At 45.3% G+C, this 22,597-nt stretch overlaps 1 protein-coding gene across 1 annotated transcript in view; it reads left to right on the top strand.

Moving 5' to 3' along the window:
- Nucleotides 1-22,597, top strand: part of LOC142209135 (cadherin-like protein 26) — a 71,876-nt gene that overhangs the window by 29,786 nt on the left and 19,493 nt on the right. Inside the window, exons 7-12 of the mRNA XM_075278070.1 lie at nucleotides 3,576-3,742; nucleotides 4,721-4,852; nucleotides 8,210-8,395; nucleotides 8,851-9,161; nucleotides 10,618-10,760; nucleotides 11,771-12,001. Of these exons, the coding sequence (XP_075134171.1) occupies nucleotides 3,576-3,742; nucleotides 4,721-4,852; nucleotides 8,210-8,395; nucleotides 8,851-9,161; nucleotides 10,618-10,760; nucleotides 11,771-12,001 (1,170 nt within the window). The remainder of the gene's footprint in view (nucleotides 1-3,575; nucleotides 3,743-4,720; nucleotides 4,853-8,209; nucleotides 8,396-8,850; nucleotides 9,162-10,617; nucleotides 10,761-11,770; nucleotides 12,002-22,597) is intronic.

Raw genomic sequence — 22,597 nt, 5'->3', positions numbered from 1 at the left:
TCACGCCAATACAATGCATTAGCCAGTGCTGATTGGCCAGAGTACGGAATTCGGCCAATCAGCGCTGGCTCTGCTGGAGGAGGCGGAGTCTAAGGTCGGACCTGAATGGAGACTGGTGTGGAGCGATCTTAGACTCCGCCTCCTCCAGCAGAGCCAGCGCTGATTGGCCGAATTCCGTACTCTGGCCAATCAGCGCTGGCCAATGCATTCTATTAGCCCGATGAAGTAGAGCTGAATGTGTGTGCTAAGCACACACATTCAGCACTGCTTCATCACGCCAATACAATGCATTAGCCAGTGCTGATTGGCCAGAGTACGGAATTCGGCCAATCAGCGCTGGCTCTGCTGGAGGAGGCGGAGTCTAAGATCGCTCCACACCAGTCTCCATTCAGGTCCGACCTTAGACTCCGCCTCCTCCGGCAGAGCCAGCGCTGATTGGCCGAAGGCTGGCCAATGCATTCCTATGTGAATGCAGACTTAGCAGTGCTGAGTCAGTTTTGCTCAACTACACATCTGATGCACACTCGGCACTGCTACATCAGATGTAGCAATCTGATGTAGCAGAGCCGAGGGTGCACTAGAACCCCTGTGCAAACTCAGTTCACGCTAATAGAATGCATTGGCCAGCGCTGATTGGCCAATGCATTCTATTAGCCCGATGAAGTAGAGCTGAATGTGTGTGCTAAGCACACACATTCAGCACTGCTTCATCACGCCAATACAATGCATTAGCCAGTGCTGATTGGCCAGAGTACGGAATTCGGCCAATCAGCGCTGGCTCTGCTGGAGGAGGCGGAGTCTAAGGTCGGACCTGAATGGAGACTGGTGTGGAGCGATCTTAGACTCCGCCTCCTCCAGCAGAGCCAGCGCTGATTGGTCGAGTTCCGTACTCTGGCCAATCAGCGCTGGCCAATGCATTCTATTAGCCCGATGAAGTAGAGCTGAATGTGTGTGCTTAGCACACACATTCAGCTCTACTTCATCAGGCTAATAGAATACATTGGCCAATCAGCGCTGGCCAATGCATTCTATTAGCTTGATGAAGCAGAGTGTGCACAAGGGTTCAAGCGCACCCTCGGCTCTGATGTAGCAGAGCTGAGGGTGCACAAGGGTTCAAGTGCACCCTCGGCTCTCCTACATCAGAGCCGAGGGTGTGCTTGAACCCTTGTGCAGCCTCAGCTCTGCTACATCAGAGCCGAGGGTGCGCTTGAACCCTTGTGCACACTCTGCTTCATCAAGCTAATAGAATGCATTGGCCAGCGCTGATTGGCCAGAGTACGGAATTCGGCCAATCAGCGCTGGCTCTGCTGGAAGAGGCGGAGTCTAAGATCGCTCCACACCAGTCTCCATTCAGGTCCGACCTTAGACTCCGCCTCCTCCAGCAGAGCCAGCGCTGATTGGCCGAATTCCGTACTCTGGCCAATCAGCACTGGCTAATGCATTGTATTGGCGTGATGAAGCAGTGCTGAATGTGTGTGCTTAGCACACACATTCAGCTCTACTTCATCGGGCTAATAGAATGCATTGGCCAATCAGCGCTGGCCAATGCATTCTATTAGCGTGAACTGAGTTTGCACAGGGGTTCTAGTGCACCCTCGGCTCTGCTACATCAGATTGCTACATCTGATGTAGCAGTGCCGAGTGTGCATCAGATGTGTAGTTGAGCAAAACTGACTCAGCACTGCTAAGTCTGCATTCGCATAGGAATGCATTGGCCAGCCTTCGGCCAATCAGCGCTGGCTCTGCCGGAGGAGGCGGAGTCTAAGGTCGGACCTGAATGGAGACTGGTGTGGAGCGATCTTAGACTCCGCCTCCTCCAGCAGAGCCAGCGCTGATTGGCCGAATTCCGTACTCTGGCCAATCAGCACTGGCTAATGCATTGTATTGGCGTGATGAAGCAGTGCTGAATGAGTGTGCTTAGCACACACATTCAGCTCTACTTCATCGGGCTAATAGAATGCATTGGCCAATCAGCGCTGGCCAATGCATTCTATTAGCGTGAACTGAGTTTGCACAGGGGTTCTAGTGCACCCTCGGCTCTGCTACATCAGATTGCTACATCTGATGTAGCAGTGCCGAGTGTGCATCAGATGTGTAGTTGAGCAAAACTGACTCAGCACTGCTAAGTCTGCATTCGCATAGGAATGCATTGGCCAGCCTTCGGCCAATCAGCGCTGGCTCTGCCGGAGGAGGCGGAGTCTAAGGTCGGACCTGAATGGAGACTGGTGTGGAGCTATCTTAGACTACGCCTCCTCCAGCAGAGCCAGCGCTGATTGGTCGAGTTCCGTACTCTGGCCAATCAGCACTGGCCAATGCATTTCTATGGGGAAAAGTTAGCTTGCGAAAATCGCAAACTGACAGGGATTTCCATGAAATAAAGTGACTTTTATGCCCCCAGACATGCTTCCCCTGCTGTCCCAGTGTCATTCCAGGGTGTTGGTATCATTTCCTGGGGTGTCATAGTGGACTTGGTGACCCTCCAGACACGAATTTGGGTTTCCCCCTTAACGAGTTTATGTTCCCCATAGACTATAATGGGGTTCGAAACCCATTCGAACACTCGAACAGTGAGCGGCTGTTCGAATCGAATTTCGAACCTCGAACATTTTAGTGTTCGCTCATCTCTAGTTGATACCCATCCTTACACCTCACATTAGTACATGTATGGCAGATGTCCATAGTTTCAAATTACATTAATGCATTTATTATTGATGTCCATAATTTCACCTTATATTGGTGCACATATTTTTCTTGTTCATAATATCACCTTACATTAGTGCATATAATGAACACCATGTGACATAAAATAGTGCACAAGCCATCAAATTTCCATACAGACCAGGCCTTACAAATGGGTATGTCTTTTTGTTTTATAGAAGTTTATTTGTGTTAAAATGTGTTTGTTGCTTACCAGTTTGCTTTACATGGAGGTGAGCCCACATATATGCATATATATATGATATATATGCATTTGTACAGACCCATAAGAAACTGGAATATGTGCTAATCTGTATATAATGTAAAAGGGTAAGCAACAAATGGATTTATGTGCAGAAATGATCACCTACAGAAACTGGACACTGCTACTCTTATATCTCACATAACAATAAAACCAATGATGGCACCATATAGTGACCATATAGGGTATAGTGGCCAGACAAAAGCAGCCACTACCTATGGATATGCCTGGAGTTATGATTTAATTGTGAAGTGAGCTTGAACTTTAATCGGGTGGAAATAGAGAATAATTAAAAAGTAAAAAAAAAAATAGAAACTTTTTGTGAAAGAAAACGTTGCTGTAATTCTGCTGTGCATGATGCAGCTATAATGCAACGCTGGACTCTTAGTGTAACAGCCTTCTTTTAACTACCTGTGAAAATATCTGTTCTTCCCTTGGACCACTTACGAGCAGTGTAATATTTTTCTTCCCTGGGGCGGAGAGGGAATGGGGAATTTCACAGCTGGATACGAATGAGGAGTCAGTAATATGAATGAGACTCACCTTATAGGTTTTATGTAGGGGCCCGAGGACATGTTTGCTTCCATCCATAAAAAAGTAATACTTCTTTTTTCAGGTTATACAATACATACTATGCTGGCATACGACAAAGATGAAGAAGGCAGCCCCAATTCTATAGTCAGCTATTTCCTGAAGTCCCAAACACCTACTGATCCCAATGTCGAGTTCACTGTTGACAAAGAAAAAGGTTTCATCTCCTTCAAGGGATGCTTAAATTATGAGGTAAACAACCATATACTGCTTGAGGCCCGCTTCACATCTGTGTTCGGTATTCTGTTCGGGGAGTACACTTGGAGACCACCCAAACAGAATACTGTACGCATTAAAAAGCAGTTAGCCAAGAAACCACACGGAAACCATAGACTATAATAGGGTCCATGTGTTTTCCGTGTGGTGTCCGCACAAATCATGCAGAGAGAAAAATGTCTAAAGCTCTGTAATAAGAACCGTGATGCATTGCAGCTGCAGTTTTTCCCAAAGTGCTATTTTGCTGCGGGACGCCGCATGGGGCCTTTCCCAAAAGATTCTGCAATTTTTCTTTCTTTAGGCTAAAGCCCCAAGTTGTGGACACACCGCTTTTTTGTTGCGGTTTTTTGAGCAAAAGACAGGAGTGGAATGAGCAAAAGGTAGAAGTATAATGCTGAGTTCACAGAGTTTTTTGGACTGGATTTTCACGTGGAATCCGCCTCAGAATCTGGCTCCAAAAAAACGGATTCAATGGGAGCCGTTCACTTCTTTTTTTCCCCGCTTGCGCTACCCTATCATAGCTGCCCTATTTTGACGCGATTCTCGCGGTGCGAGACTCCCTCCTGACTAGGCCTATTCATTTGGGCCTAGTCCGGAATGGAATGCCGCGACTGAAAGCTGGTGCACTGCACAGGCATCCAGTCGCAGCTAGCCGCAGGAGGTGTTTTTTGAAGGCCGATTTTGAACTCAGCATAAGAGCTTCCTATAAGGTTCCTAGGCTGTGCCTACTACTGTAACTCAGCCCCATTCACTTGAACTTGCAGTACCAGACACACCCTATGAACACATATGGCACTGTTTCCAAAAAATGTTTTAATACTGAATGCATATTTATGTGCCCTTGGTTTAGTGTTAATCAGTATATGGTTAGGGCCTTACGTTACTTTTTTTTGCTGGGATAAAAGGCAATATCATATGTCCTAATGAATTGACTGAATTTATATTTTTTCACAGACTGGTAAGAACTACAAATTGGTGATTGAAGCTCAAGATAATGGTGTCGAAATTCGACAAAGTAGCACCTGTGAGGTCCATGTTACTGTACTAGATAGAAACACTCATTCTCCAATATTAACATTGCCAATGGTAAGTACTTAAAGACAACACAGAATTTAGTTTTTCCTAGAATAAGGATTAATGAATTAGAATAATTAGAGCATACTACTTTGATTTTGTTTTTGTGGGGGAGGGGTTTACACATCCTAAAAGCCATATCTTTTTCATTCTTTTTTTTGTCATAGCCATGTGAGGGCTTGTTTTTTACTTGAAGAGTTATGTTTTCTAGTGTACCATTTTGAGAGCGCACATAGCTTATCGATTACACTTTGTTAACCATTTGTGACTGGAATTGGAATAAAACAGCAGTTTCTCCTATGTCTTTTTTTTGGTCTAAATTTTGGACTGTGATACACAAATAACACATTAACCTTTATTATGCTGGTTAGTATGATTACTGTAGTACCAATTTCTATTGTTTTCTATATTTACTATTTCTTTAAATAAAATCATGTAGGCTAAGGCCCGATGCACATCTGTGTTCGGTCATTGTGTTCCCTTCTCCGCATGAAAAATGCAAAGAGAAAAGCGCAGCAAGCAGCATTTTTCTTTCCTCATTTTACGTGCGGAAATCACACAGACCCCATTATAGGCTATGGGGCTTGCGGGTTTCCTAAGGTAATCGCTTTTTTATGCGGCTTCTGTTTCTGTTTGGGGGTCCCCAAGCGGACTCCCAAGGCCTTAGTTTACATCTTCTTTGAAGGCTTCAGTAGACTTTTTCATACAACAAAATGATGCACGCTGGGATAGAAGCCCAGTGGACCCCATTTATGAACAACAGCATTTTTTGTGCACTGTTGGTGTCCATCATTTTAAACATCTAGTGCTTCTGTTGTTCTGCCCCTGTAATGGAGCAAAATAACAGAAGACAGCATAGATGTGAAAGGAGCTTTAATTGCCAAAAACTATTTGTTCTTGTGTCTCCGTATTCTAAGAGCCATGACTTTTATGTTTTTCCATAAACAGAGCTCTGCCAGGGATTGTTTTTTGCCTGATTAACTATAGTTTCTTTTGGTACTATTTTGGGTTACAGTCAACTTTTTGATCATTTTTTTCTATCTTTTGAAGGCAGTGTGACCATAAAATAACAATTTTGACATTGCTTATGTTTTTCACAGTGTAAAAGATACATTTTTATCTGGAGTATAATTTTAACAGCAAATGAGCCATTAATGCGTTGCTTTTTATTTAATTTTTTTTTTTAAATAGTTTTGATTATTTTACTTACATTACTTTTAATTGCCAATTTCATTTAGTACCTGTATGGAATGTGAACACTAGGGGGCGTTATCGTTGATCATACGATGCACTGCAACACTCTGCGTAGCTCAGTGCATGCTAACAGGGACAGTCATTTACACTCTGCCTTTGTCACAGACTAATTAGTTAACCTAAGACGATGACTTGGGGGCCTTGAATAGGTACTTTATGATAATCACTTCCTGCCCCTGATGCAATACTAGTTAATGGGGCAGCAAGTGGTTAAAGGGATTCAATCATTAAAAAGCCATTTTTTGTCCCTAACACGTAGAAATAGCCATAAGAAAGGCTATTCTTCTCCTACCTTTAGATGTCTTATCCACACTGCCATTTGGTTGAAATCCCGGTTTTCTTCTGTATGCAGATGAGTTCTTTCGTACCACTGGGGGCAGTCCCCGGCGCTCAAACAGCATTGGGGGTGTCGCCAATGCTGCGAGATAAATCTCCAGCACTGCCTCTCCCTGAGTCTTCTTCCAGTGTTGGCTTTAAACTTCTAGGCAGGCGCAGTCGGCTCTGCTGTCGGGCCTCGCGGCACTTTTCCTTTGGCCGCTTACACAGTAAACTGATGTAAGCGGCCATTTTCTTATGGCTGCTTACCCCAGCTTACTGTGTAAGCAGCCACAAGAAAATGGCCTCTTACATCAGTTTACTATGTAAGAAGCCACAGGAAAATGGCCGTGGGCATGCGCAGTTGGCTCTGCCCGAGGCCCGACGGCAGAGCCGACTGCATATACCTAGAAATTTGAAGCCAGCGCTGGAAGAAGATGCAGAGAGAGGCCATTCCAGAAAAAGATACAGGCAGCGCTGGAGATTTCTCTCGCAGCATTGGGGATGCCCTCAATGTTGTTTGAGCGCTGGGGACCGCCCCCAGTGCTGCGAGATAACTCATTTGCATACAGAAGAAGAACGGTATCTCTACCGAATGGCAGCGCGGAGAAGACATCTAAAAGTAGGTGAAGAATAGCCTTTCTTAAGGCTATTCCTATGTGTTAGGGACAAAAAAATTGCTTTTTAATTATTGAATCCCTTTAAAAGGGTATTCCCATTTTGGACATTTACGACACGTGCACGTCACCTATCCTGAGAATATTTTTGGAACTCCCATAGAAGTGAATAGAGAAAGTCACCCATGCCTCCTACGGTCACAGATTATGTAAAACTGGGGATGGTGGACCCCCAATCTCAAGATAGGTCCCAGACTTGGGATCCACATCTATAGAGATTTAAAGTATATCCTGTGGATATACCATAGATATCTGAAATGGGAATATACCAATAATAAGACTGATTGTTTCTTAAGTAGTGGTCTCCAGTGTTTGGCTATTATACAAAAGTTTGAGAGCCACAGGTTGGAGATCACTGTTTTAGTGCAATTTCCCCTCCATCATAAAAGATGCCATAGTATCAATAAATTGGAGTCCCCTTTTCATGTTGACCCTGTGGATTTATTGCTATCCCAATGCACTTGCAGGAAACCTAGGTTCTCAGTCTTGGAATGTGTACAATGGCACAGGGTCTGTATTACATCTCTCTGCCACCATATTGTATTTCTATGGTCTGTATTGTACCATGGCATTTGGAAAAGGAAACTTTTTAAAATAAGATATATTACAAAATGTCTTATATTCACCAGTATATAGTTGGATTTATGACTTTAGCAGTTGCATACATGTAGAATACAAGGTACATGCCACATGAGAGAAAAAGTCACTAAGTACCCAGAAAAAAATTCTCCATGCTGGAGCCACCTACATGAAAACATATAGAAGATCAGTATTGTGGTCTAATCATCTCTATGTTGCTGAGAATGTTATGTCACACCCCACCCAATGAGTTACAATGCAAATACGGTGTAAAAACATATGTAAGGCTAAGGCCCCATGTAATGGACCACAGCAAATAAGTGCCACAGGAAAAACTGTCATGGAAACGCATCACATTTTTTTCCTGCAGCACTTTTCACAGAAAGACAGAAGAGGGTATTTGCAAAAAAAACATGCAGCAGAAATGCTGCAATTTTCAAAAGTGTCGATGGAATTTTATATGGGTACTATAAAACACCATGGTACTTGCAGTGGCGTTTATGCCATGTGGGGTCCTGACCTAAAATGTCTTTTCCCTCTACAGCTGCAAACAGAGGTGCCTGAGCGAGATGTCAATGTAACCATCCTACGATTTGGAGTCAAAGATGTTGACACCCCATTCACCCCTGGTTGGAGGGCCAAATATTCTATAATAGGTGGAGATGATGATGAACACTACACAATTGTAACAGATCCAAAGACAAATGATGGTCTTCTTATGGTGGTCAAGGTGAGTTTACCTTATAAGATGTTTATATACTTGTGGGACCATCACTGTTAGATCAACACTAATGGAGCCCATCATCATGTTTTATGTTAGGACTTCCCCCATTTAAAGAAACACTGATGGAAGTTTAAACTATTTTTAAAGAGGGGTGGGTGGAGACGCCATCATGACCCAAATGCCAAGAAACCCAATGAGCTGGAGGGCTTTGACACTTATTTCCTCAGAGAAACAACAACGCCCTCATTGCTCCAAAGAGCTCATATGCATATTGACAAAACAGTGATATCTCAGCAACTGAAAACAACATTTGATTCTGGTTTTCCTTATCTATCTGTATGTTGAGCGGGGTTGATATACTGGCTTCCTTTTAAGACATTTTATAATTGCTTAGAACTATACTACTACTAGCTAAAACTTTTTAGGTCTTTCTGGTTTACTTTGATATTTTGTATCTACAGCCCTTGGATTATGAAACAAGAAGCAAAAGCAATCTTATGATCACTGTTCAAAATGAAGAACCTCTGTATAAGTGCAAAGTTTTACAGAAGTCTGTAACAGGATTATGGGTAATAGAGACATTCAAAGGTCAAACAAGGGAGGTCCAAGACAGCACTGAAGTCATAGTAAATATAATAGATGTGAATGATGCTCCGATATTTAAACCTCAGAATATCCTGTTCACTTCGGATGAACATTCAATTCCACCAGGCACTGAACTGGGGACCATTCAAGCCAAAGACCCTGATATAGATGCACCCAACAAAATCAAGTAAGTATTTCATAGAGTTGTCCAATTTAGAAAACTTATTTTGTGCAAATACTTAGCTTCCTCTGTGCAATTCACTGAAAGATACATCATTATAAATCATATCTCTGAAAGAGAGGCCATATGGATCACAGTAGGATGAAGACAGGCCCAAATGGTATATGGTAGAGAATGCACAGATGGACAATACTGATAAAACATACACTCACACACCTACAATCCAAGAGGGGGTGATATAGTTTAAAGTCACGTAATAATGTGAGGTCCACAACTGGCATACAGTCTATTAGTGACAAATTTGAAGAAAATCCAGCACTGCAGTCAGGTATCCGGATAAAATAAAACTTAACTTTTATTGACTACATTAAAAAATCTGTGTGCAGCAATAGGAGTAGCAGAAGCCTACGCGTTTCGGGATAGACCCTTACTCATGGCATACAGAGCTGTAATATGCTGCAATCTTATATAAAAATAAAAGATGATTTAAATGATTTATTTATTTATTTACCTTAACCTGTTTGAACTATTTTGACTATAATCAGCCGACTTTGTCTGCTTTCTTTCCTGCTTCACTTGCAACTTATCGCATGTATCACAAATGTTGCTTAATTAATTAACTTCCTGCCTATGTGCAGATGGGAGGGGCCTGGATTTTATGTGTGTCTCTTTTATTTTTATATAAGATTGCAGCATATTAAAGCTCTGTATGCCATGAGTAAGGGTCTATCCCGAAACGCATAGGCTTCTGCTACTCCTATTGCTGCACACAGATTTTTTAATGTAGCAACTACAAGTCAATAAAAGTTTTATTTTATACGGATACCTGACTGCAGTGCTGGATTTTCTTCAAATTTGCTTCCATTTGACCTCATCTCAGCCGAGAGAGATTTCCTGGCACCGGTCTTGAGGTTCCACGATTCACAGCAACCAGCAAACGGACAGAGTGAGTGCACAAGGTTTTTTACCCATTTTTGAATTGTATGTCACTTTGGATGAGGGCTGTAGCTATTTTTCTAGTTTTGGAGTCTATTAGTGACGTCCATACTATTAGATCAAGTGGGCTGTACATATAAAAGTACACCCCACAGACACCAGCACCCCATTTTCTCTCAGCTAACATTACAATGTCTGGCTGTATCCTGCAAATAAAATTATGCAAGCCTGTAACATATGTCAGTGACACTCATGTCTGGTGACACTGACACTGAAAAAGTGAAAAAAATCATATCACTGAAAGAGAGGACACTTGTACCTGAGGGTCACTAGATCACTTGTATCTTTAATACAATTTACTTCCTGTACCTTTCTAACACACCAGAACATACACATTTTAGGGGAGTACTACTTTAAGGTGAGACGCAATCATGGCCAACACGATTTTCTATAAGGTAGCAAATTCATAAATGTGCAAAGACCTGATTTTTGCCCAGGGAGGTTACTGAGTGTCTTATTTTTACAGGTACTTTCTGGCAAATGACACCGCAAACTGGCTACAAGTGAATGAAAACACTGGAGTGATCACCACCAAAGAATATCTGGACAGAGAGTCAAATCATGTAATGAACAGCAAGTACGTCGTGAGGGTTCTGGCTATAGACGATGGTGAGTGCCACTGGAGGACGATTTGTGGTCTAGTGATGTAGACCTAGCAATGTTAAAAATGGTGAAACTGAAACAGGCCCATATTAACTAATATTTAGACACTGCATTATGGAATGTTTAAGCCATACCCTGTTTTTTTTACAATGCACACCAACAAGGCAATATATTTTATCCCAAACTAGATGCATCAAAGAGGCATCATACTGCACCAAATATGTGCTGAAAATGAGCCAAAGAAGCATACTAGTATACTAAAAAGTGATTGGTGGAATTTAGGAAAGATATTATACTCTAAAACACTTATTTTATTATGAACAGTTAAAGAGGTAGTCCAGGAATTGGAGCAACCTGTGTGGGGACTGATTGTGGAATAAAATAAAAGTATGAAGCATAATCACCTCTTCACCGGTGTTCCACTGTCTGCCACTGGTGTCCATTTGGTCTCATGTGGAAGCCAGGAGTCCTAAGCCACATGTGACTGCTGCTAAGACCAATCATCAGCCTCAATGGTCACTACCATGAAACTGGTGACATATTTAAGTGACATCACCGGTCCCTCTCCAGCGATTAATGTCAGCAGTCACATGAGAATGAGGACTTCCAGCATCCAGACAACAGCACAAGACTGAATGGACACTGGCGGTGGACAATAGAGCATCAAGGGCAGGTGAGTATGCTTTATTTTTTTATTTTACATATCTCCCGGTCTGGATACAGGTTGGTACAAATCCTGGCCATCCCCTTTACAGCAGGGGTTGTATTAGATAAGAAAAATATGACTGCTGTCTTCAAAATATCAGCACCACCCTTGTTTATGAGCTATGTCTGATATTGTAGGTCAAGCAATTGGAGATCAGCTGTAATACCAGACACCGCCTCTGTACAAAAGTGGTGCCTTTGAGGTTTTTCTAATGGAAATGAAATATCTGTGTGTATGTTTACTTCATATTGTATGACAAGTATGTAATCAGTGATGTCAGTCTCTAATGTAATTATGTTTGGATTTGTAGGTAACCCCTCAATGACTGGTACGGCCACCTTAACTATTAATTTGAAGGACATAAATGACAATCTTCCAAAACTACAAAATTCCATCTTAACAACTTGTGAAAGTGAGGAAGAGGCTTTTCTTAGTACACCCATCATTGACAAAGACCTCAAACCCTACTCTGGACCCTTCTATGTCAATGTAGTAGACAAAGACCCAGAGAAGAAACCTATCAAACTTATAAGCTATGATGGTAAGAGACAGAGTACACCGATATTTTATTTTTCCATGAGGTTTTCTATGCTTTCATTTTTTGTTAGATGAAGAGCCCCTATGGTAGATGTTCTCTTCAGTTGGGCCCCTAAACAAGGCTTTCCCTTTCTGCTGGCATCTCTAGTAAGTTATTCTTTCTATTGACTGATGGTCTCCTACAGTATGTTTTCTTTGTTTGAGGGTGAAAAGACTCCAGTGTAATATGTGTGTCAAACTAATCTTCCTTTACTTCAAGGGTAAGGTGCTATTTTTGAAACGTATGTGACTGGTTTCAGGGGTATATCTAGCCTTTCCGCTTCCTGAGGCTAGAAGGGGATGCTCCCCACCCCCTTTGAGGCTTGCATGATGCCAGTGGGGAAAATTTCCATTTGATAAACTCATTCCAGAGAAGTAAATAGGATTTACAGAAAGGATTAATGGCTAAAGGGGTATTCCTATCTCACCCAAACATGACTGAGATGAAAATGCAAGATTCAATTTTCCGTCCACTAGATCAGGATTTATGGAAACAGTCAAACACTGCTGTTCAATGCTGTTTCCATAACTTGCATATAAGTAAATAATAGTTACAGAAACAGAGCAGCACAGCACCATGTTTCCATTACTTTGGTAGTTAAGGAAACAGCTTTCTGAAAGTCCTACTTTCCTCTGTGGCTTTCCTCATTTAGCTATTTCCATAATGACTGACAAGCTCAGGTTGGTGGAGATAGGGATATTGTCATTTCTGCCATGAAAGGCCAAGATAGAAGTAACCTTTAAGTACCTGGTGTCGAGTACTTTACTTGTCTTCTTAGGCTACAACTAGGCTTGCAGTGTAGTGTAGGGATCCTAAGAGCCAAAGACAGTCATGTACACAGATACAGTCATGTATCGTGCTTATATAGTACACACAAATTCCAGGAGAGCATTGTAAGAAACTCATTGATGGTTACCGGAAGCGGTTGTTCACAGTTATTTTGTCTAAAGGTTGTGCTACCAAGTATTAGGCTGAGGGTGCCAATACTTTTGTCTGGCCCATTTTTGGAGTTTTGTGTAAGATGATCAATGATTTGACTTTTTTTTTTCATTCTCTTTTGTGTTTTTTCATTGCAAGCAAAATAAATGAAGATATTAATACCAAAGAGTTTGTGATTGCAATCATTTTCTGGAAGAAAATGAGTATTATCTGACAGAATTGCAGGGGTGCCAATACTTTTGACTAACACTGTACTAATCCCAGATCAAACCTGACAATAAATACTGACTTTCCCTAAATAAATACAGATAACATACAATACACTAGATCTAATACCCAGCCCCAAAACATAATCAGAGAATACTACTTGTGTGGATATTTTCTGTCGGCAATAAATATCTGGTTCAATACTTTATTGAAGTGCTGGATGCTATCTGTTTCTCATGTGTTTTTTATCTGCTGTCCTGCAGTTAGTAAGCACCTTCTCCAGCCTGAGCCCTCAGGATTAGAGATGAGCGAACACTAAAATGTTCGAGGTTCGAAATTCGATTCGAACAGCCGCTCAATGTTCGTGTGTTCGAACGGGTTTCGAACCCCATTATAGTCTATGGGGAACAGATACTCGTTAAGGGGGAAACCCAAATCCGTGTCTGGAGGGTCACCAAGTCCACTATGACACCCCAGGAAATGATGCCAACACCTCTGGAATGACACTGGGACAGCAGGGGAAGCATGCCCCCACATCTAACACACCAAAGACCCTCTATTACCCCAACATCACTGCCTAACAACTACACACTTTCCACATTCAAAAAAACCTCTATCAAAGTGGGAAAATACCTGGAAACCTTCTTTACTCCCCAAATGGATGGACACAAACCCCAATTTAAGCTCAACAAACAGTAACAACCACCCCTTTAAATCACGTTCCCCATGACAACCACAAATGGAATAGGCAATGGGAATTCCAAAAGCCCTCACCCTTAACTGTCATTTTGAGTGTGTGTGTGTGTGTGTGTGTGTGTGTGTGTGTGTGTGATGTGGTAAGACCTTCCAAAATTCACTTTTCTAGCCCTTAACATGAGCCCTTCCAAACAAAGTTACATGACCTTAAGCTGAGCTACCAGCAGAGATTGAGGCCCTTGGCATGAGTAGAGCCTTGCACCAGCAGTGTTTTTGGCACTTAGGGTGAGTTGAGCCTTGTACCAGCGTGTGTCCCTTAACATCAGGCGGGCCCTAAGTTCTGCGCTTTGCACAAAAGTTCCACATTAACTAGGCTGAATGGTACAAAGATTAGTAGGCCCGAGAACCAGGAACAGGTCTTGCAATGGCTGTCGGATAACGCTTAAAGCACATTGTCCACCAGCCAGTCAGCCTCTACCTCCTCTTACCCAACAGTCTTGTCCTCCTTCCACCCAAAATTCCCAATCTTCTCAGAACAATAACCCCAACTGTCCCTGCTCCCCAGAGCTGTTCTCCCTTCCTTTGACTGTACCGCAACCTGCCCCTCCATTTTGCGATTCCACGGACCTAACAGACGAGTATCTGTGTCCAGATGCTCAAACACTAGAGTCTCCTCCATTCCATCTCCGGTCGATTTGGTGGCGGATGACCAGCAACCCACCCTCATCGACGACGATGAGACGCAGTTGCTGTCAGGGCAGCCAGTTGACATGCGCATTGTGCAGGAGGAGGAGGCGAGACAGGAGTTGGAAGAGGAGGTGGTGGACGACGAGGACACCGACCCCACCTGGACAAGGCAGATGTCAAGCTGGGAAAGTAGTGTGGATGTTGAGGCAGGTGCAGCACCAAAAAGGGTAGCTAGAGGCAGAGACATGTCCAGAGGCAGAGGTCAGCTGCTTTGCCGAAGCCAGGCCAGACCCGGAATGTCCGAAGATGTTCCCTTTTGTACCCAGCCCAGAAAAACTCCCCCATCGAGGGCACGTTTCTTGAAGGTGTAGAGTTTTTTCAAGGAATGCGCCGAGGACAGATATAGTGTCGTCTACACAATTTGCCTCTCGAAATCGAGTAGGGGCCCTGAGAAGAGCAACCTGTCCACCACTTCAATGCACCGTCATTTGGAATCCAAGCAATGGAATCAGTGGCAGGCAGCAACGGCAGGACAAACGTCGCCCGCCGTTCATGCCACTGCCTCTGCTCACAGTGCTGGCGATGCACTCCAGAGGACGAGCCAGGACATCACTTCATCTGCCTCCGCCACTTTGTTGACTTCTCCCTCATCCTCCCCTGTTTCTGTCTTATCTCCTTCTCCTGCACCATCAAAGGCACCATCAGGCGCTTCTTTACAACAACCCACCATCTCTCAGACATTGGAGCGCCGGCAGAAATACACCGCTAACCACCCACCCACGCAAGCCTAGAACGCCAACATCGCTAAACTGCTGGCCCAGGAGAGGTTGGCGTTCCGGCTTGTTGAAACTCCCGCCTTCCCGGACCTGATGGCAACTGTGGCACCTCACTATGCCGTCCCTAGCCGTCTCAACTTCTCCCGGTGTGGCGTCCCCGCCTTGCACCAGCACGTGTCACTCAACATCAGGTGGGCCCTTAGTTCCGCGCTTTGCTGCAAGGTCCACTTGACCACCGACACTTGGACAAGCGCCTGTGGTCAGGGATGCTGCAGTGCTTATCTTTAATGACAGGCAGGGTGAATGTGGTGGAGTCTGTTCCTCGGGTGCAAACTGGGGTGGCCTATCTCCTCTCCCAGGCCAAAATTCATGGCAGGAGTAGACTGAAACCCTACGACGCTGCAACCTCCACCACAGCTACTAGCGGCAAACGCTAAAACACTGGTGTGGGGAGACGTCAGCAGGCGGTGCTGAAGCTCATCAGCTTGGGGGACAGACAGCACAGTGCCTCCGAGGTCAGGGATGCCATCCTGGCTGAGATGGCATTTTTTTTTCCCTGCTACACCTGGGGCCTGGCATTTTTACGCCTGTGATAATGGCTGGAACCTGGTAGCGGCTCTGGAGCTTGCCAGCCTCCAACACGTTCCATGTTTGGCCCACGTCTAACCTAGTGGTGCAAAGTTTTTTAAAAACATACCCAAATGTACCGAAGCTACTGTTGAAAATGCGGCGCTTGTGCGCCCACTTTTGCAAGTGCACAGGAGTCGCTGCTAGCCTAAAAACACTCTAGCAAGGCCTACATCTGTCCAAACACAGGCTGTTGTCCGTCATTCACACACGCTGAAACCCTACAATACCATATCTTGAGCAGGGTGTGTGAGCTGCACAGACCTTTGATGGAGTTCCATCTACAAAACCCAAGGGTTCCTCAAAGTCAGCAACCAAAGTTTCTGCACCATGAGTTTCCAGGGGTGGCAGAGTTATGGCTAGGGGAAGAGGCATGGATAGGGATGATGTCTAGGGGCAAAAGCAGTGTGGATGTGGAGGCAAGCTAAGCAGGAAAAACTGGGGGTACAAGCTAAGGCATGGACTGGGGTGATGTCTAGGGGCAAAAGCAGTGTGGATGTGGAGGCAAGCTAAGCAGGAAAAACTGGGGATACAAGCTAAGGCATGGACTGGGGTGATGTCTAGGGGCAAAAGCAGTGTGGATGTGGAGGCAAGCTAAGCAGGAAAAACTGGGGGTACAAGCTAAGGCATGGACTGGGGTGATGTCTAGGGGCAAAAGCAGTGTGGATGTGGAGGCAAGCTAAGCAGGAAAAACTGGGGGTACAAGCTAAGGCATGGACTGGGGTGATGTCTAGGGGCAAAAGCAGTGTGGATGTGGAGGCAAGCAAAGCAGGGAAAATGGTGGCTAGAGGCAAAGGGATGTCCATAGGCAGCAAGGGCAAAGATGCAAAACTCTCCCGTTTCAAGAATTTTCCTGACTTGTTTCCCCACAAAACATTCCTGGGAGGAGGGCTGAAACACCACCCTCCTCCTCCTCCGCTGTTAGATTTACCCCAGCTACGAGCTGAAAACGCTGCAACACTGGTGTGGGGAGACGTCAGCAGGCTGGGCTGAAGCTCATCAGCTTGGGAGACGGACAGCACACTGCCTCTGAGGTCAGGGATGCCATCCTGGATGAGATGGCAATTTGTTTATCCCCGCTGCCCCTGGGGCCAGGTTTTTTAGCTTGTTGGAGGGCTCTGGAGCTTGCCAGCCTCCAACACGTTCCATGCCTGGCCCACATGTTCAATGTAGTGGTGCAATGATTTTTAAAAACATACCCCAAATTAGCTGAGCTAAGGGTGAAAGTGCGGCACTTGGACACCCACTTTCCCAAGTCTACAGTACCTGGAGCTAGCCGCAATACACTCCAGCAAGGCCTACATCTGCCTGAAGCACCTACTGTTGTGCGAGGTCACCACACGCTCTAACCCTAGATACCGTATGTTCAGCAGGGTGTGTGAGCAGCAGAGACCTTTGATGGAGTACCAGCTACAAAACCCAAGGGTTCCTCAGAGTCAGCTCCCTCACTTTCTGCACCATGAGTTTCCATGGGTGGCAGACTTATGGCTAGAGGCACAGGCATGGATAGGGGTGATGTGTAGGGGCAAAAGCAGTGTGGATGTGGAGGCAAGCTAAGCAGCAAAAACTGGGGGTACAAGCAGCCGGTGACATCATCACTGACAAGCACAGCTGTCTGTCAGCTGACAGGCTGACTTTCACCAAAATGAACAGACAATGGATAGACTCATCATATACATGTCAGTTACATGACAAATTTAGTGCAATTTGCAAGTCCAAGATGGTTTGGAGATCTGCGGAGAGGAATCTCACCACCTCTTGCGGGTGCCATCATTTGGAAGGCAAGCCCTGGGCTGGGGTGAGAGCAAGCGCAGGATAATCGTCGTTTGGCCTGGCGGCCACTGCCTCTTCCACTGTTGACAGGGCTGGCGCTGCAGTCCAGACCAGGAGCCAGGACACCTCCACATCTGCCTCTGACACTTTGGGGAGTTCACCCTTATCCTCACCTTTTCCTGCCATTTCTCCTTTTGCCCGCGCCATCATGCGCCTCTTCCCAGCAACTCCCCATCTCCCAAGCCTTTCATTTCATGCTAAAGTACAGCGCAACCCACCCACATGCCCAAGGCTTCAACGGCCTCATCTCAAGAAATCTGGCCCAGGAGATGTTGGAATCCCGGCTGGGGGACACTCTGCCCTTTTTGGGCAGAGTGTCTACTGCGCCACCGCACTGTGCCGTCCACACCAGCACTTTCCCCCAAACATGAGGCGGTCCCTAAATTCAGCGCTTAGCCCTAAAGTTCCATGTGACCAGTTACGAATGGACAAGTGCATGCGGACAGGGACGCTACCTTTCAATTTGGGCACAGTGGTTGAATGTAGTTGAGGCGTGGACCGGGTCGCAAAATGTGGTGGCCTGACTTGTCTCCCCACACAACATTCCTGGGAGGAGGGCTGAAACACCACCCTCCTCCGCTGTTAAATTGACCCCAGCTACAAGCTGGAAACGCTGCAACACTGGTGTGGGGAGACGTCAGCGGGCCGTGCTGAAGCTCATCAGCTTGGGGGCCAGACAGCACACTGCCTACAAAGTGAGTCATGCCATCCTCGATGAGACGGCAATGTGGTTTTTGCCACTGCACCTGGGCCCAGGCATGTTGTCATGTGTGATAATGGCCGTAACCTGGGATTGGCTCTGTAGCTTGGCAGCCTGCAACATATTCCATGCCTGGGCCACGTTTTTAACTCATTGCTGCTAATCTTTTGAAAAAGGTACCCCAATGTTCCTGAGCTACTGGTGAAAGTGTGGCGCTTGTGCGGATAGTTTTTAAAGTGTATAGTTGCCGCTGCTAGCCTCTATGCACTCCTACAACGCCTGTACCTGCTGGAACAACGGCTGTTGTGCGACGTCTCCACACTGCTGGCACTAAACATATCATGTGTTGAGCAGAGTGTGTGAGCAGCACAGACCTTTGATGTAGTTCCAACTCCAAAACCCTCGGGTTCGTCAAAGTCAACTCCCTCAGTTGCTCAACCATGAGTGGCCATGGGTGGCAGACTTATGTGAAATCCCATCCCATCCATTGCACTGGACACGAAACATTAGCATGCGCTCAGCACAACTTCGGATATGGCAGATGCGTTAAGCAGGGTGCAGGGTACAACACAGACCAGGCCCGAGCACCAGGAACAGGTGTTAGAAATACTGCAGCATCTGCCATTTCCTTCCAATTTTGGGGTTTTGGACCCGCCACCGACTTGTCTGGACCTAAGTGGGGATCATGAGACACAGTTGCCATCAAGGCAAGCTGTGGTCATGTGCGGTTTGCAGTAAGGGGGCAGTGCGCAATTGGAAGAGGAGTTGGTGGATGACGAGGCCACCGACCCCACATGGACAGGGGTGATGTCTAGGGGCTAAAGCAGTGTAGATGTAGAGGGAAGCTAAATCAACAAAAAACCTGGGTAGAAGCAAAGGCATAAACTGGGGTGATGTTTAGGGGTGAAAGCAGAGTAGATGTGGAGGGAAGCTAAGCAGCAAAAACAGTGGGTAGAAGCAAAGGCATGCAAAACTCTACCCTGTTGGAAGACTTATTCCTAGGTCTGGAACACGTTAATGGCCCCCCTGGACAAATTACTGCCACTCAGGGGCCTAGTGTCACCAGGAGGGACAAGTATAGGCGCATGTTGTGGGAATACCTGGCCGACACCAGCTCTGTCCTCTCCGATCCCTCTGTGCTCTACAGCCTAAACTTATTTTCTCATCTTTTTTTCTGAACTGCACATCTCTTGCCTGCTTCCTTTGGGATCTTAGAAATGGTGGTCCACTTCCACAGATGGTAACTTCAATAGACAGTGTAACGGGAGTAGCTGAGGGATCGCTGTCTTAACCACTTTTTGGCACAAAATTAACTTCCAAAGCCAAATATGGTGCAAGTATATGATGCAAGGACACCTACACACCTATCTCTGACACATTGGGGAGTTCACCCTCATGCGCCCTTTTGGCCTGCACCATCATGCGCCTCTTCCCAGCCACTCCACATTTCCCAAGCTTTTCATTGCAGGCAGAAGTACAATACAACCCACCCCCATGCCCAAGCCTGTAACAGCCTCATCGATAAACTGCTGGCCCTGGAGATGTTGGTGTTTGTTTATGCTTCTGGAGACCCAGGCCTTCCGTCAGCAGATGGCAGCTGGGGCACCTCCCTATGCTGGGCCTAGCCGTTACTACTTCTCTTGGTGTGCTGTCTCTGCCTTGCGCCTGCATGTGTCCCATAACATCAGTCGGGCCCAGAGCTCTGCGCTTTGCTGCAAGGTCCACTTGACCACCGACACATGGACAAGCGCCTGTGGTCAGGGATGCTGCAGTGCTTATCTTTAATGACAGGCAGGGTGAATGTGGTGGAGTCTGTTCCCCGGGTGCAAACTGGGGTGGCCTATCTCCTCTCCCAGGCCATGGCAGGAGTAGACTGAAACCCTACGAAGCTGCAACCTCCACCCCAGCTACTAGCGGAAAACACTGTAACACTGGCATGGGGAGATGTCAGTAGGCCGTGCTGAAACTGATCAGCTTGGGGGACAGACAGCACAGTGCCTCCGAGGTCAGGGATGCCATCCTGGCTGAGATGGCATTTTTTTTTCCCTGCTACACCTGGGGCCTGGCATTTTTGCGCCTGTGATAATGGCTGGAACCTGGTAGCAGATCTGGAGCTTGCCAGACTCAAACACGGTCCACGCATGGCCCACGTTTTCCAACTTGTTGGTGCCATGTTTCTTTGAAACCTACACCATTGTGCCTGATATACAGGTCAAAGTGGGGCCATTTTCGTAAGTGAGAACTAGCCTCTGCTAGGCAGAAAACATTCAGAGCACACTCCTCTCATCTTCGCACCGTTGGCTGGCGGAGGAAGACGAGGGGGTTGGAGTGGCATCTGATGTCCCTATCCCACACGAGGCTAGAGGGTGCACTTCAGTGCATCCCATTGCTTCACCACAAATGGTGTGAAGGGGAGTGGAAAATGGAGGAAATGGAGAGTGACCCTTACAGTTGGGGCCAGCAAAGGCATGCCAAGTAACACACTGGCACACATGGCTGACTTCATCTTGGGTTGCTTTTCAACACATATTTCACATCATGAAGAACAAATAATACTGGATTTTTTCAAGCCTCGAACCCCGGTCTAGGTCTAATGTCTGTTCCTTTCTTATATTAGGGGAGAGGGAAAAAAAATTACTTCAGTGATACGTTTAGCGTACATAGACTGACTATTAATGTGTATCCCACTTAGTGTTGTTAGGGTTACACACCGTCACAACCTGGCTAAAGCTTCTATAGCTGTTAATAAAGTCAACATAACTTTACGGTATCCAAAAAGACAGCTGGTACCGACAGAGAGCAAGACAAATGTCACCCAAAGCTGTGAGCTCTGAACACCCACAGTGACTTTGGCGTCATCATCATTATAAGGGAGTGGGTGGTAATAAATAACTTGGCAGTGCCTAAAACCCAAAAAGCTTATACAACTATATTTACATTAAGATACACAAATGAAACTTTTCAGTAGCATGTCATGAGACAAGCTGATAAGCTCTTCCTTTGTGCAGTGCTATTTGAAAGTTAAACGCTGCCTTTATTTTAATTCTGGAGAAGGTGCAGACATTAGATTTAGAACATGTTGTCTTCATTGTCCAAATCCTCTATATAGGTAACGCGTTTTTCGGGCCGAGCTGTCTGGGAACGAGCTGGTGCAGCACTGACAACCTGGGTGAATATGGCAAGAGCCTGAGATGTAGGGTGAATGAATCCCCAAATTATTTGTGGAATTCCCAGTGAGACAATGGCACTGTATACCAGTATTAAAAATTGTGGGTGCACATAACCCCCATATATTCTTTGAATTCCCAGTCAGACAATGGCACTGTATACCAGTATTAAAAATTGTGGGTGCACGTAACCCCCATATATTCTTTGAATTCCCAGTCAGACAATGGCACTGTATACCAGTATTAAAAATTGTGGGTGCACGTAACCCCCATATATTCTTTGAATTCCCAGTCAGACAATGGCACTGTATACCAGTAGTAAAAATTGTGGGTGCACATAACCCCCATATATTCTTTGAATTCCCAGTCAGACAATGGCACTGTATACCAGTATTAAAAATTGTGGGTGCACATAACCCCCATATATTCTTTGAATTCCCAGTCAGACAATGGCACTGTATACCAGTATTAAAAATTGTGGGTGCACGTAACCCCCATATATTCTTTGAATTCCCAGTCAGACAATGGCACTGTATACCAGTAGTAAAAATTGTGGGTGCACATAACCCCCATATATTCTTTGAATTCCCAGTCAGACAATGGCACTGTATACCAGTATTAAAAATTGTGGGTGCACATAACCCCCATATATTCTTTGAATTCCCAGTCAGACAATGGCACTGTATAGCAGTATTAAAAATTGTGGGTGCACGTAACCCCCATATATTCTTTGAATTCCCAGTCAGACAATGGCACTGTATACCAGTATTAAAAATTGTGGGTGCACGTAACCCCCATATATTCTTTGAATTCCCAGTCAGACAATGGCACTGTATAGCAGTATTAAAAATTGTGGGTGCACGTAACCCCCATATATTCTTTGAATTCCCAGTCAGACAATGGCACTATATACCAGTATTAAAAATTG

The sequence above is a fragment of the Leptodactylus fuscus genome, chromosome 6 (genome assembly GCF_031893055.1).
Source record: "Leptodactylus fuscus isolate aLepFus1 chromosome 6, aLepFus1.hap2, whole genome shotgun sequence".
Lineage (NCBI taxonomy): Eukaryota > Metazoa > Chordata > Amphibia > Anura > Leptodactylidae > Leptodactylus > Leptodactylus fuscus.
This window is presented reverse-complemented; position numbering and strand designations above follow the sequence as displayed.